Raw genomic sequence first — 14363 nt, 5'->3', positions numbered from 1 at the left:
TTGTTACAAATACAGAACTGTTGCATTTTTTTTGCTTCTTATTATTCTTTTGATTTTTTTTTCTTTTACTCTTACATCTTCTTTTAGGAGTATTCTTCTCATAGTAGACTTAAATAAATATGTATACAATTTTATTTAGTTGAATGAATGTAGATTCACACTTATTGAATTGAATTCATGTTAGAAACAAAAATAACACTAAAATTTGTTTAAAGTGACACCGAAATTTCAATGTCAAAACTAAGATATCTATGTTATTATTAAGAAATTTCGGTATTTTTTTTTTTATAAATTTTACATAATTTAAATATTTTTCTTATCTTCTTTATTTTATTTTATTTTATTTTTTATAATTTTTTTGTTTTTCTCTTTATGATATGACGATGATGATAGAGGAAAAAAAGGAAAAAGAAAAAATTTAAAAAAAAAAAAAAGGAGAAAGAAGGAGGTAGTGGCGAAGGCAGTAGTGGTAGTGATAACAATAACAAAAAAAATAAAAAAAAAAGAGAAAAAGAAGAAGTATATACAAAAGAGAAAAAAGAAGTATACGTGAATATGAAAACGTTTATATAATTTGGTTGTATAAATTAGGTCGTAGAGATTTTTGATAATTTATATGGACGTGTGTATGTTGAAGTTACAAGAGTTTTAAATAATTGAGTTGGCGATGGAATGTATTTGTAGAAATATGTCAGTGTTTCTACATTAAATTGTTTCGTGGATAAGATTGAAAATGATCTAGATTCACCTAAACACCAATAAAATAAAGATACATGAGGGGTAAGAGACAAAGACGTAATGATGTTTAGACCTACAAACGTGTATCTCTATTATAACAACTTTTATCAGTGGTATATCAACAATCGCAATCAAAAAGAGAGATATAAATCATATAATTTAGAAATTGTAGAAGGGCAATTAGTTTTGGCTAATAGTTTATAAGACTAATTCTGTTTTTGGCATGCTTTCTTTTCTATTCACTCCCTTTCTCACTTCTTCACTCTCGTCTTTCACCTTCACTCCTTCACTTCTTTTTCTTGCTCAATTCATCATTCACCTCAAATCCACATCAATGGCAAAACTGTTTTCAGATTTTGATAAGACGTTTTCCCTCTTTAATTTTGTGATTTTCGTTTTGAATACTAAAGTTGGGGAGCAGAACATTCTATCAATTTCTGGAGTAGCAGTATCGTTTTATCGGTTCTCAGTTTTTTACACATGCACAAAAAGAGTCTGGTATAATTTGCATCTTTATTACAAATTTATGAACAATTTGAAAAAACAAATATACACGCATAAATATTATATTTTGTATCTCTTTATATCAAAATAAAACATGCTACTATACGAAATTTTTGTTGCATTTTCTTTTTTGTTTATGTGGTTGGGTTTTCTGTTTGAAATTTACCTAAGATTTTGTAAATGTTAGACCAAAAATATTATTGAACACTTAACTAGAATTTTCTTTGTAAGAGAATTAAAAACAATCCATAACAATATCTAATCTAACAATTTACACCAAAAATAGAGGTGCCACACGGCTTCAAAGAATACCCTGGCTTTACTCTTAAAAAGAAGAACAATTAAAAAATATAAATAAATAAACTGATTACCCTCAAAATTAAAAGAGCTTAATTTTCTTTTCTGCTAACACTCATAAAAAAATAAAAAATAAAAAAGAACATAGTGTATTATTGTTTCATATACGCTAGCTGAAATAAATAATACGACATGACCACTAAATATTATCATTTTTCACCAATATTTGACCAGTAATAATTTGTATCTATATTTACATACAAAAAATATATAATTTACACATATGAATCAATATAATTTGTATCTATATTTTTTAGAATTTATATACATGAATTAATAAAATTTATTTATAAAAAATAATTTAATATTTATAATGGCCAAATAATAACCAAAAATATTAAAACTTAGTGACTCCTAAGAGTTTCTCAGCTGAAATAGAACATGAACCACTAAAGATCTCACAACTAAACAAAGCAATCAAATCACAATATTAACCAAGAAAAATATACACAAAAGCCACACATATATTCTGGCCAAAGAGGGAAGGAAAAACGTACAAAAATGTATGTGCAACATTGCCCTACTAACAAAACCAAACACCTAAAGGAAAACTAACTTTTGAACTTTGAAGCCATGTTTGGAAGCATCAAAATCTACTTTAACTCCCCTTAGTATGCTACAGCTCAAAACTCATAAAACTACTAAACTCAAATGCCTCAACCCATTCCTCATTTATATACACATAGGTTGTGTTTGCTAAGTATCTTAAGATAACAATTCAAGAACAGTCTCATAAGATGATTACCAAACAAAGCCTTAATTCCCTATCTACAAAAACAATCTACACCCTTTCCTACTCCACTATTGCATATGAACACAGAATCTACACACAACCCACCTTTTGTGTGAGTGCAATCAATCTGAGTCAATGAAAATTTGATCTTCATCAAGTCATTGGAATCCTTAGAAACAAAGGTTCCGGCATGGTAGAGGATCCATTGCCCTTGATTATCCAAATGGCTTTGGGACACGACGTGGCCACCGGAAGTTGTTAGCTGGAATTTTACAGGTTTGATGTCCCAACCATGGATGTGCTCGGAGTTACAAACTCGACGGCCGAGCCTCTTGGATGACTTGCCGAGCATAAGCCTGAAGAACACATTGTATGACCCGGGTGGAAATCGGAATTCAATATCTCCTTCCACTTCAAGCCACCAAATTTGATGAAGATATGCAATTGTATGGAATCTGTTTGGAGAAAAAAGAAAATATATATTAATGGGATTTCAACTTTGTCTTATTCTTCTAACACATGCAACTAATAACAAACCCAAATAAATAAACACATAATATTAATGCAAATCTTTTTTTGTGCCTTTAGTTCGGTGCTGAATTTTGCAAAACTTACCTTTTAAGTTAAACAGTAAATATTTAAGAATTTATTTTTATATTTTTAAATTAAATATTGACTTTTCTTTTTCTTTTTTTAACAAATTAGACAACAAATTTTAGGCACTATAGCAATCACTATAGGACAATTCATTTAGTCGATACAAAAGGTGGCAACACATAATTAAATAATAAAAAAAAGAGCCTAGTGCATAAACATCCCCCATTAACGCTAGATGCAAATTAAAAAAGGGGTTCGTGCAAGATTATAGACCCGGATTTCATGTGTTCTAGATTGAGCCTGTGGGAAAGTAAGTAGGACCAAAATTCTGAGGTAATCGTTCCAACTTTAGACATGTACTAGATTTTGACGTTGGATATTCTTAGATCTTAGTAAATTGGAGTTTGGGAAAGTGCCAATTTCTGAATCCTTGAACTTTTAGAGCCAGAAAGCGGGCCTAACACAGTGTAAAATGTGTGAAACCAATCCAGTAGTGAAAATTTTTCATACCAAGACCAAAAAAATAAAAAAAAAATAAAAAAAAACTAGGTAAAATGACCAATGAACAAAATCAAAGAATAAAAGGAGTTTCACTTACAATAATCTCTCACCTTGACTCCTCTGTAGAAATGTGACTCCAATATCTCCGATCATCTATTCCTGTAATCCTCAATGCTTTGGAAGAAATTGCCAAACAAACCCCACCGGTTTTCTTATCTAGCCAAATTTCCTACACCAAAAACAACATTATTTACACCAATCACTCATTAAAAAGCATGATGAAGTGGATCAAACAACCCCATAATGTCCTCCATCCTTTTTTGAGGTTAGATTAAGTGTTTATCAATAGGTCAAAAATTACATAGCTTCTCAAAACTCCATCTAATCAAAACCTATTCCTCATAATTTTATTAGAAGATTCAACCATATGACTTTAATCCCATACTACTTGTCGAATCAAACACTTATCATTAGTCATAACCCATAACTCAACCGTTGACTATTGACCTAACTTCATTTTCTTGTGAATTCCCAAACCTACATCAAACATAGTACTAAAACTTAAAAAAATCTAACCTTTGTTCCATTGTCAAACAAACTAGGCTTGCAGAGTCTTGCATACACATCCCTCTTCCCCAAATCTTCCATTGAAAAAGCATCATCATCATCATCTTCCAAAGCCTTCTCCATGATGAACCTATAATTCAAAGGCAACTTAGATTCCCATATGAAATCTGCCAAGGAAGCACCACGAAACGCTCTATTCAACCGTGCAAGCTTGCATATATCAAGAGGGTCCAAATACATTAACACCAATGCCACACAACTCTCTGGTATGTCCCCAAGTCTTGGCTTCAAGGAACCACCATCACCATCATCACAAACACACGATGACAAATTAGAACCCATACCAACACACAATAAAATATTCTCTTAGATCTCAATGACCCAGAAGCTGAATTCGCCTCAAAATTTGAGCTTGAACTTGAATTTGTAAACTTTGAGATAAAGGGGTAGAGAGAGAAGAGTCAATAGATAAACAACTCCAACATCATGAGACAAATACATGGAATTATTTTGACCAAAATATATACCAAATAAAGGGAAGAAGAATAAAGCAAGAAATTTTCAAAGGGTCATGAAAATTTTCACAGCTTGTAGAATTGAAATGGACAAAAAATAGAAAAGAGGGTGTGTCCTAGTTGTAGTTGGAGAATGGATAGGGAAACGACACGAACACACGATGATTCCTATGAACGACACGCATGTGTGTCAGAGTGGGTGCCGTTTTATGTTTACAGCTGATGATCTGGGACACTTTTGAGATCTAAGAATGGAAACTATGAGAATTTGGTGTTCTTATCCAAAGTACAAGCAATACTCGCGACTTTTACGCAGCTTTGTCAGATAAGTTGTCGCTGTCATTATCAATCATTATCACATTAATTACTCTATAGCCTTAGTTTTAGTAATACTTGTACAGGAGTGGATTCTCTCCCGAACAAAAAGTTAGATGGTGTTTAATATTTAATTTTTTTTATTATTTTCTTTTTTTTATATATTTTTAATTCTATTTATAAAATTAAAAATAAAAAATCACATTTTATTATTTTAAATATTTAAAAAATAGAAAAAATTTATTTCTGTAGTTGTACCAAATCATTCTTAAATGGTGGAGTAAATATCTATTTTATAAAAAGAGTTTCGAATTTTTTAGAAAAATAACAAAAGATAATTAATTATTAATAAAATTTTTATATTTAAAATTGTAAAAATTCATATGAAGTTAATAATAAAAAATAATTAAATAATTTAATAAATTTAATTAAATTATTATTTAATAATTATTAATTATTAAAAGATATCTGTGATTTAGAGAAGAGATAAAAGAGCGAGAAAAAAGAATTATAAGAAGACTAATACTTTAAATAGGTCTCCAAAGATTTGGTAGTTTGATAGATTTGTCTCTCAGAAAAATTAACTAGGTTTCAGACCCTAAGATTATTAGATATATGCCATATAGGTTTCCAAACCAAGTTGAACCGGTTAACACGACACCCTCTCTCCTATGTAGAGGTTGTAGGTGTGACGTGTCAGGTAAAACAACACGTATCTTGCTCAAGACACATTAGTCCCTGGACACATGGTTAGAACAACGCCAAATGACGCTGTCTCGAGGGAACAAATTCGTTCCCAAATTTGTTCCCTAGTTCTCAAAATTTCGATGTTCTAAAGTCAAATAGGTCCCCTAAAATTTTTGTTATAAGTCAAAAGTCTCTGAATTTATAGTATATATGTCAAATTGGTCCCCTTGAATTAAGCAACTAGAACCATAATTAGAATCAAATCATGATGAAATTATCCAAAGTATGTCAAAGTATGCAATCCCAAGCACATAAAATGACAAATCTCAAGTATAATTATAGTCAAACAATTAGAATTCATCAAATATCCTCATCTAGCATCTTGTTCTTTTGCAGAACTTTGATATCTTTATCTTTCATGAACTGGATGAATACCAGATTCCAAGTTAGCAGAAGTGGGATCATACTAATACATTGCCTTGTGGTCATGATAATTCAAGTCTAAGAAAAATTTGTATAGGTCAAAGAAACAGATCAAGTCAATGTCCATTGGGAGAAATTTTTTGACTTCTCCATTGATGTACACAAGCACCCCTTTGTTGTCTCTAACAAAAAGTTTCCCCACGGTGAAATACAGGTATTATGTCTTTATTAATCTAAATACCAAAAAATAAAATTCTGTCACAAGTTAACCAAGCAACCAACACAATACAACATCATAATAGAATAAAAATTTCAAATACCTACATTGTTTTTGTTATTATCAAATATCTATCCGTAACCACTTCACAACTCTCACTTAAGCTACACCTACAACATACTGTCTTTGATCTACCCTAAACATACATCACATGTACATTCATCATACTTTACTCTTTACTGCCAATTTAATACATCAAAAACTAACTTAACTTATCTCGAACAACGACGATATGCACGACACACCACCACCAAACAGTCCCTGTACACACTGTAAAGCACTATTACGAACTTGGATAAACGTTAATGGGGATGAAGAATATGAAGGGTTAGGTCGTAAAACTTAGGTGAGGGTTTGAGATACTTGTAATTTTACAAAGAGAAAGGGAGAGGATGCATTTTTTTTATGCAAGATACCCACTTAAATTCAGGAACCTTTTTGACTTATAACAAAAATTTTAGGGGACCTATTTGACTTTGTAACATCGATGTTTCGAGAACCAGAGAACAAATTTGGGGACGAATCTGTACCCTCAAAATGGCGTTGTTTGACATTGTCCCAAAAAGACGTCATTTTAGCCACGTGTCCAGGGACTAATGTGTCCTGAGCGCGACACATGTTGCTTTACCTGACACGTCACACCTACAACCTCCACGTAAGAGAGAGAGAGTGTCATGTTAATTGGTTCAACCTAACTTGGAGACCTATATGGCATATATCTAGTAATCTTGGGGATCTGGGACCTAGTTAATTTTTTTGGAGGATAAATCAGTCGGACTGCCAAATCTTTAGAGACCTATTTGAGGTATTACTCTTATAGGAATATGTGTTTGATTGAATTCTTATCACTAGTCTGTTACAAAACTTAAGTAAGATATTTATACTATGGAATGAGTCTTAACAACTTAACAGAAAGAACAGCTCAACAACTACTAATACTAACAAACTTGCAAACTCAGCATAGATACTTAACTAATACTATATTGCTTGTTCTAGTCTGATCTCCTAATATACCCCCTTAGACCAGAAGGTAGTAGTTTCACTTCTTCTTCTCTCCTATCATGTCCCCTCAAATCAGAGGGTGATGTCAGAACTCTAAGCTTTGGTCTGAAGTTAAGAAACAATGTCTGAGAAACGGATTTGATTAGAATATCTGTCAGCTGATCTTGGAATTGTACGTAAACTATATGTGTCAGCTTCTTCACAACTCGGCCTCTAACAAAGTGAAGATCAATTTAAAAATGTTTTGACTTGCTATGAAGCACAAGATTTCTTGTCATTAATACCATACTTTGATTGTCACAAAACAGAGTCGGCGTTGGTCCAGAAAGTATGTGCATTTCGTGAAGGATTCTCTGCAGCCAAATACAATTTGTCATTGCATCAGCTAGAGCCCGAAACTCGGCTTCAGTGCTCGAACGAGAAACTGCTGCTTGTTTCCTGCTGGACCAGCATATGAGATTCGTTCCAAGAAAAACACAGTAACATGTAGTAGATCACCTATCATCAATATCGTCTGCCTAATTTGAGTCACTGAATTCAGAGTTCTTGTGAAATTGCAGCCCCATGTCTAAGGTTCCAGCAAAATACTGCACTGTTCTTTTTATTGTATTCCAATGTTTGCTGGGAAGGATTTTGCATGTATTAAGAGACTTTATTGACAACAAATGTGATGTCGGGCTGAATGGTGGCATATTGGAGGCCTCTCACAATCGACCGATAGAGGGTAGGGTTCTCAAAAGACGAGTCACTGGTGGTAGTAAGCTTTAAGTTGCTCACCATGGGTGTTGGAATCGGTCTTGCCTCAGCCAACTTCGCTCTCTTTAAAAGGTCTTGTATGTATTTTGTTTGCCTGAGGGTGAGGTTGTGCACTACAAAAAATACGTTGAATACTGTCGAATTTACTGTCGGATTAACAGTGGCTATTACCGTCGAATTGATATGCAAATTTTGCGTTGGATACAAGCTAGATTTATGTTCGGACACTAAATTCGACGGTAATCAGTGACGTGAAATCTTATTTAAGTGTTGCCAACTTTATCTGCGGATCTTCCGTCAGAATCGGTCGTCAGTATGTCATTTTAGTGAAAACGTTATGTTTATGCAATTCGACAATAAATTTAGAGTAAAATTCGAACACAAACCCCAAAGAGCAGAGACAGAAGCATGATAATCATGATGATGATGCTGATGCATTATAGAAATTCCTTATGATTGTTGTTGTTGTTCATGGCCCCAACTATATTTGTGTCTTGGCATGTTTCTGTTACCACTTATTTTAACTCTGACACCATTGATGAACATCTCTATGAAGATGATGATGATCCTCCACCATCCTTCTCATCATTGATCTCCACCTAAACTTACCACATTTACCAAGCACATGTAATCAAAATCCTAATTTAAAAATATTGATTATATAATGAATATGTAACGAGTACATTATAAATTTATATGGTACTCGTAACATTTGGCAAGAAATTTTTAAATTTTATAAAATTGTTTATAATAATTACAAAAAATGTTTACAATAAAAATTTTAATTTTATAATAAAAAATTTATAAAGAAATCACTTTTCTAGTAAAATTGGTTTATATTAAATTAATTTATATACATTTAGTAGTCCTAATAAATCGGGTTAAGATAAATTGAATTACTTTAAAGTACTATTTTTTTTACTAAATAAATTTAAGTTAAAGTGATTTATTTAGTAATAGTGAAGCAATTTAAGTTAAAAATAATTTACTATAATTCCCTATTAAATTATTTTAATTTATATTGATTTATATAAAGACATTTTAAAAACGAAATTTAAAACGAAATAATTTGGTAATATTAAAAAAGAAACAATTTAAAAATGTGTTTTACCCTTAATTTATTATGTTTCATGATATTAACTACTTGTTATTATCAATTTGACAATTTGTCAAAAGCTCGTTCAAACACAATTCATAATTTGTGTCTTCTAATTAAAGGCTTGGTTCATTCTTTATGAAGAAAGGCTTAGTTCATTACTTCATTCTTATCCATTTGAATAAACAAATGAAGTACTTATCCAAATACTAGGTTTTATTGACCACTTCTTGCTAGATTTTCTCTTGATACTTCCATCAATCATAGAGCCAAGTAGTCTAATTATTTTTATTATATTTTTAAGACAACAATGCTTTAATTTTTAAAAGTTTGAAAATGGTCGATTTTTGGTTCCCCTCTTGCTACCCAACATGTGTCACACATAAAATAATTTCCCTTTCCACACCCACCCGGATTATATTATTTGCAAATAGCTTCTTGGTATACTTTTCTTATTTTATTTTATTTTCTAAAAAAAGTTTTGAATTCAGTAGTGAAAATCAATTCGTGAAGTTCATAACATACACAATGTTTTAACAAGTATTTACAAAAATTTTTACATATTACCTATTAAAAGAACTATCATAACAAAAAAAAAAAATTTAATTTACATTATTTTTTAAGATATATTTCAATCTTTTCATCAACGCCTTAATATAATTTTCTTTTATTTATGATATTCATTATATTAGAAATAACCATATATACTATGTATATATTAAAATTAGACATCAAATTAATTATTCATATAAAAATATATATTAAAATTTAAAATATATATTAATTAATTTTTATACTAACAATGATATATTGGCATCATAGATTCATAGTATTAATCAACAAGAATATAAGATTGATCGTTTTCTCCGCTTGTATATGTACCCTCATGGATGCTGAGGTGTCCAATCATAAAATTAATAATGATTGATTATTGATCATTGTTTAATTTGTAGCTGAGTCGGATACACATAATGATGGCAACCCCATTTGGATTTGTTATTCTCAGGAGGCTGTTAGAAAAAAAAATATTAAATTAAAAAAATAAAATAATAAGTTTGATAGCAAGAAAGTAAATTATTATATTTCCGTGTTACCACTTTAATTAGCATTCATATTTAAAAAATTAACATCAAGGACTAAGATGTTTGGCTTATATTAACTATTTTCGGAGGAAAACAAGAGAAGGAACATAAACATTAATATATAAGTTATGGAAGCATCAAGGATCTATCATGTATTATTAATTTATTATGCACACCCAAATACAGAACATCAAATAATTTTTTTTTTTTCCATAGGAAGTAGTACGCTTTTTGAATTTTTATTTTTGTATTTTAGATTATGAGTAGTGAACTCTTTAAAGGTAATTTAAATTATGTGTTATACGTTGTTATGGATATTTACAAGATGTCAATAATATTTTTTTTATATAATTAAAATAATATTTTTTTACAAAATATCAAATATTTTATTTTTTAATAATTAAAATAATATTTTTTTATAAAAGGTCGGTAATATTTTATCTTTTGATAATTAAAAAATATTTTTTTTATAAAATGTCAATGATATTTTATATTATTATTATTGTAGTATAAAATATTAAAATAATTAAATATTATCGTGTTTCACAATGAGATTATCTATATCTAAAAATTTTAACTTTTTTAATAGCCGGCACTATTTGATGTAATATATAAGGGAGTTTATGATAATATTATTATTGTATTTTAGTTCATAATATTATTAAATAATTTGATAAATTTAATGTGAATTTTTGTTTTAAACTATTTTTTTATTTAAAAAAGTTAAAAATATTAAATAATTTAATATTTTTCCTTTTTAAAATCAGTGTAGATGGAAAAATTATTCAAATATATTATTTTTTAGTAAATTTAAAAGCAAAAAATAATGGATTCTGTTTGTGTTTTCCATTTATATTTTGACAAATTAGATATGAAATTAAAGATTGGTATTCTACTAAACAAATAATGAAAATATTAATTTAATCATTATTAAATTAAGATAATAAAATTCATACATTATATAAATTATAAAATTAATAATAATTAAATTTTATATCAATGGCTAAAAGGACAGCCTATTAACTACGTTAATTATTTTTCTTTAAAACTATAAAAAATAAAATTTCAAAACATGCTAATTTGTTTGTTGTCTTTAATATATAATAAATATTTTTAATGAGCATTACATTTATTATTTTTTTTTCAAAATATATTAGCATTTGTCTTGTAATTTGTCTCTTGCAAAAATTTATTTTATGAAAAAAAAAATTTTCGTCTGATCTATCTCTTACAAAAAACCCATGATGAATTGATCCCACTGATTCCCACACTAATGTTTTATTGTTAATATTTTTTTTTCGTATCTATTTTGAATTCTATATGCCATTCCTGCCGGAATAACTTATACTATATGGTTCCATTTCGAATTCTCTAGAGAAGGAAGAAAAAATCAATATCTAATCATGTATCAACTCTCATCCGAGGCATATATCAATAAAAGACAAAAAAAAACGGTAAAATAGTTTGGCTAAAGACACAAGTGTCAAAATGCCATTATTTGAATGCTAAATAGCCAGGTAAAAAGTAAAAACAAGTTATATGTGCTAACTAGTACATTGAGCACAAGTTAACTTCATCAATAAAAAATTTTCAATTAATATATCTTCCTTTTATACCTCAAGCGTAACGATCTATCATATCAAAAACATTTCACTCTTTGTACCTACATAATGGCAATTTTATATATACAACAATAACAATAAAGCTTTGTTCTAAGTGAGGTCGATTACATAAATCAAATAATGTTATTGTGCTTTGTCATATATTATGTCTACAAAGATATCATTTACATGTAGATCTCATTTGACCACCTCATGGATGATCTTCTTAGGTTTTCATATGTCTTTCGCCCCTTGTCCATCTTCCATCTCATCCACCCTCCTGACTGGATGTTCTATCGATCTTCTTCTCACATGTCCAAACCATCTGAGACGCGATTCAACTAACCATCTTTTCAACAATGGGTGCTATTCCAACTCTCTCCCTTATATCTTCGTTTCTTATTTTATCCAATCGCGTATGACCACTCATCCATCTCAACATCTTCATCTCTACCACACTCAACTTATATTCGTGCTCCCCTTTAGCCGCCCAATACTCCGTACCATAAAGCATAGCCGGTCTTATAGCGGTGCAATAGAATTTACCCTTAAGTTTTAAAGGCACTTTTTTGTCGCATATAAAACCAGATGCACTCCGTCATTTTGACCAACCTTCTTGGATCCTATGATTTACATCCTATTCAATCTCTCCATTATCCTGTATGATGCACACAAGATACTTAAAACTTTTAACTTTTCGTAGGATGTTTTCTCCAATCTTCACCTCTATATTAAGGTTTTTCCTTCTCGGATTGAACTTACATTCCATATATTCCGTTTTGCTACGGCTTATGCGCAAACCATACACTTCTAGAGCTTCTCTCCATAAGTCAAACTTCTTATTTAGGTCTTCCTTTGACTCTCCCATAAGGACGATATCATCGGCAAAAAGCATGTACCATGGCACAAGCTCTTGGATGTTCTCTGAGTACTTCCAAGACTAATGTGAAAAGGTATGGACTTAAGGATGATCCCTGGTGTAATCCTATACCAATAGAAAATTCATCTGTCACACCACTTTGTATCTCTTTTCTCAATCTCCGTTCTATCACCATTTCCCATAACTTCATGGTATGACTCATAAGTTTGATTCCTCTATAGTTTTCGCAACTTTGTATATCCCCTTATTTTTGTAGATAGGTACCAAGGTGCTCTTTCTCCACTCATCAGGCATCTTCTTTGACCTTAAAATCTCATTAAAAAGCTTGGTTAACCAGTTGATGCCTTTTTCTCCAAGACCCTTCCAAACCTCAATCGGAATATTATCAGGTCCTACTGCCCTACTATTTTTCATCTGCTTTAGAGCCTCTTTTACCTCGAAGTCTCGAAACCTTTGATAGTAGTCAAAGTTTTGATCTTCTTCCCTTGTGCATAACCGACCAAGGCTCGGAAGAGTCTTCTGTCCCTCATTAAATAACTCGTAGAAGTAGCTCCTCCACCTTTCGTTAATCTTCTCCTCTTGAGCCAACACCTCTCCATCCTTATCCTTTATGCACTTAACATGATCCAAATCTCTCGTTCTTTTTTCACGGCTTTTTGCGATTCTATATATACATTTTTCTCTTTTTTTCGTGCCCAAAGACGGGTAGAGACCCTCATATGCTCTTGTTCTTTCTTCACTTACAACCACTTTTGTCTCTTTTTTAGCCGCCTTATATTTTTTCCAGTTATCTGCGTTGCGGCAATTATATATATATATAAATATATGTTAGTGACAATTCATGGTAAAAAAGAATCAAAGGTTATTTAACAAAAAGAAAAATTATATGAATGCTATCTGTCCATCAAAAAAGTTTTGAATAATAAAAAGTTGATCGGTTGAAATGAAATATGAGTGACGCCTAATATTTATATGATATGGATGGATAAAACACAATGATTATATAACTTAGAAAACGTTTCAGGTACGTCTGTGTATCTTATTGGCATTTTAATTCTTCAGTCTTTTTAGTATTGAGATTTATTGTTAAATATTGGAATGGTTCAGATCCTAGTAAGGTGGTTATTGTGAATATTAAGGTAGGAGGGTGTATGTTGTATTTTCCATCGACTAAGGCGTTACGGAGTAAGATTATGTAAAAATATTAAAATATCCATTGTGGGCTCAGTACAATGGCTTCGAGCAGAGTTGAATGAAGAGAGCAGTAGCCAAGCCGACTTAATAGGCCATCTGTAAAGTTTTGGGTTGAAACCATGGGAAATAGGCTAATTAATTATGTCCATGAGTATGAGAAAAAATTTATCTGTATGAATGAAAACGAAAAGCAAAACTTATGTCCATGAATGAAATTTAGTTCATCCAAGTTTTGGCTTAAGCTGTGTATTTTTTTTTTAAAATGAATCAGTTTGAGTTAGGTGGTTATAAATTTTTTTTTTTTGGAGTTGACGCAGGTGAAGTGAGAATTTATTTAAAATGCCAATTAAAAAAAGAGTAAGTACATATGGAAAAACACAACTAAAAAATATTGTTTCTGTTATTGTGAGTGAATATATTTAAGTAGAGTTTGATGTATGACAAAAAAAATTTCAAAAAGACCGTTAAAAACGATTTAATTGTTAAAAAGGATATTTAATTAAGGTTTAATTATTTTGTTGGTCTTTATAGTTTCGCG

The 14363-nt window shown here is 30.5% G+C and overlaps 1 protein-coding gene across 1 annotated transcript; it reads right to left on the bottom strand.

The window, feature by feature from the left end:
- Positions 1–2045: 2045 nt before the first annotated feature.
- On the bottom strand, positions 2046–4869 carry LOC112726835 (F-box protein PP2-A13). The gene is made up of 3 exons (XM_025776367.3): positions 4007–4869; positions 3541–3659; positions 2046–2787 (listed from the first exon to the last, which is right to left on the bottom strand). The coding sequence occupies exons 1-3, from the start codon at positions 4337–4339 to the stop codon at positions 2364–2366; spliced, it is 876 nt and encodes a 291-aa protein (XP_025632152.1). The 5' UTR covers positions 4340–4869; the 3' UTR covers positions 2046–2363.
- Between the last annotated feature and the right edge of the window lie 9494 nt (positions 4870–14363).

Source organism: Arachis hypogaea, chromosome 12 (assembly GCF_003086295.3).
Source record: "Arachis hypogaea cultivar Tifrunner chromosome 12, arahy.Tifrunner.gnm2.J5K5, whole genome shotgun sequence".
In the NCBI taxonomy this organism is placed as follows: Eukaryota; Viridiplantae; Streptophyta; class Magnoliopsida; order Fabales; family Fabaceae; genus Arachis; species Arachis hypogaea.
This window is presented reverse-complemented; position numbering and strand designations above follow the sequence as displayed.

What these genes read in the sequence shown, in the direction of transcription:
- LOC112726835 (XM_025776367.3), bottom strand. Translation starts at nt 4,339, where the DNA reads ATGGGTTCTAATTTGTCATCGTGTGTTTGTGATGATGGTGATGGTGGT. An exon ending in TGTTTGACAATGGAACAAAG is followed by an intron (nt 3,660 to 4,006) that starts GTTAGATTTTTT and finishes TTTTTGGTGTAG; the next exon opens with GAAATTTGGCTAGATAAGAA. An exon ending in ATTTCTACAGAGGAGTCAAG is followed by an intron (nt 2,788 to 3,540) that starts GTGAGAGATTAT and finishes TTCTCCAAACAG; the next exon opens with ATTCCATACAATTGCATATC.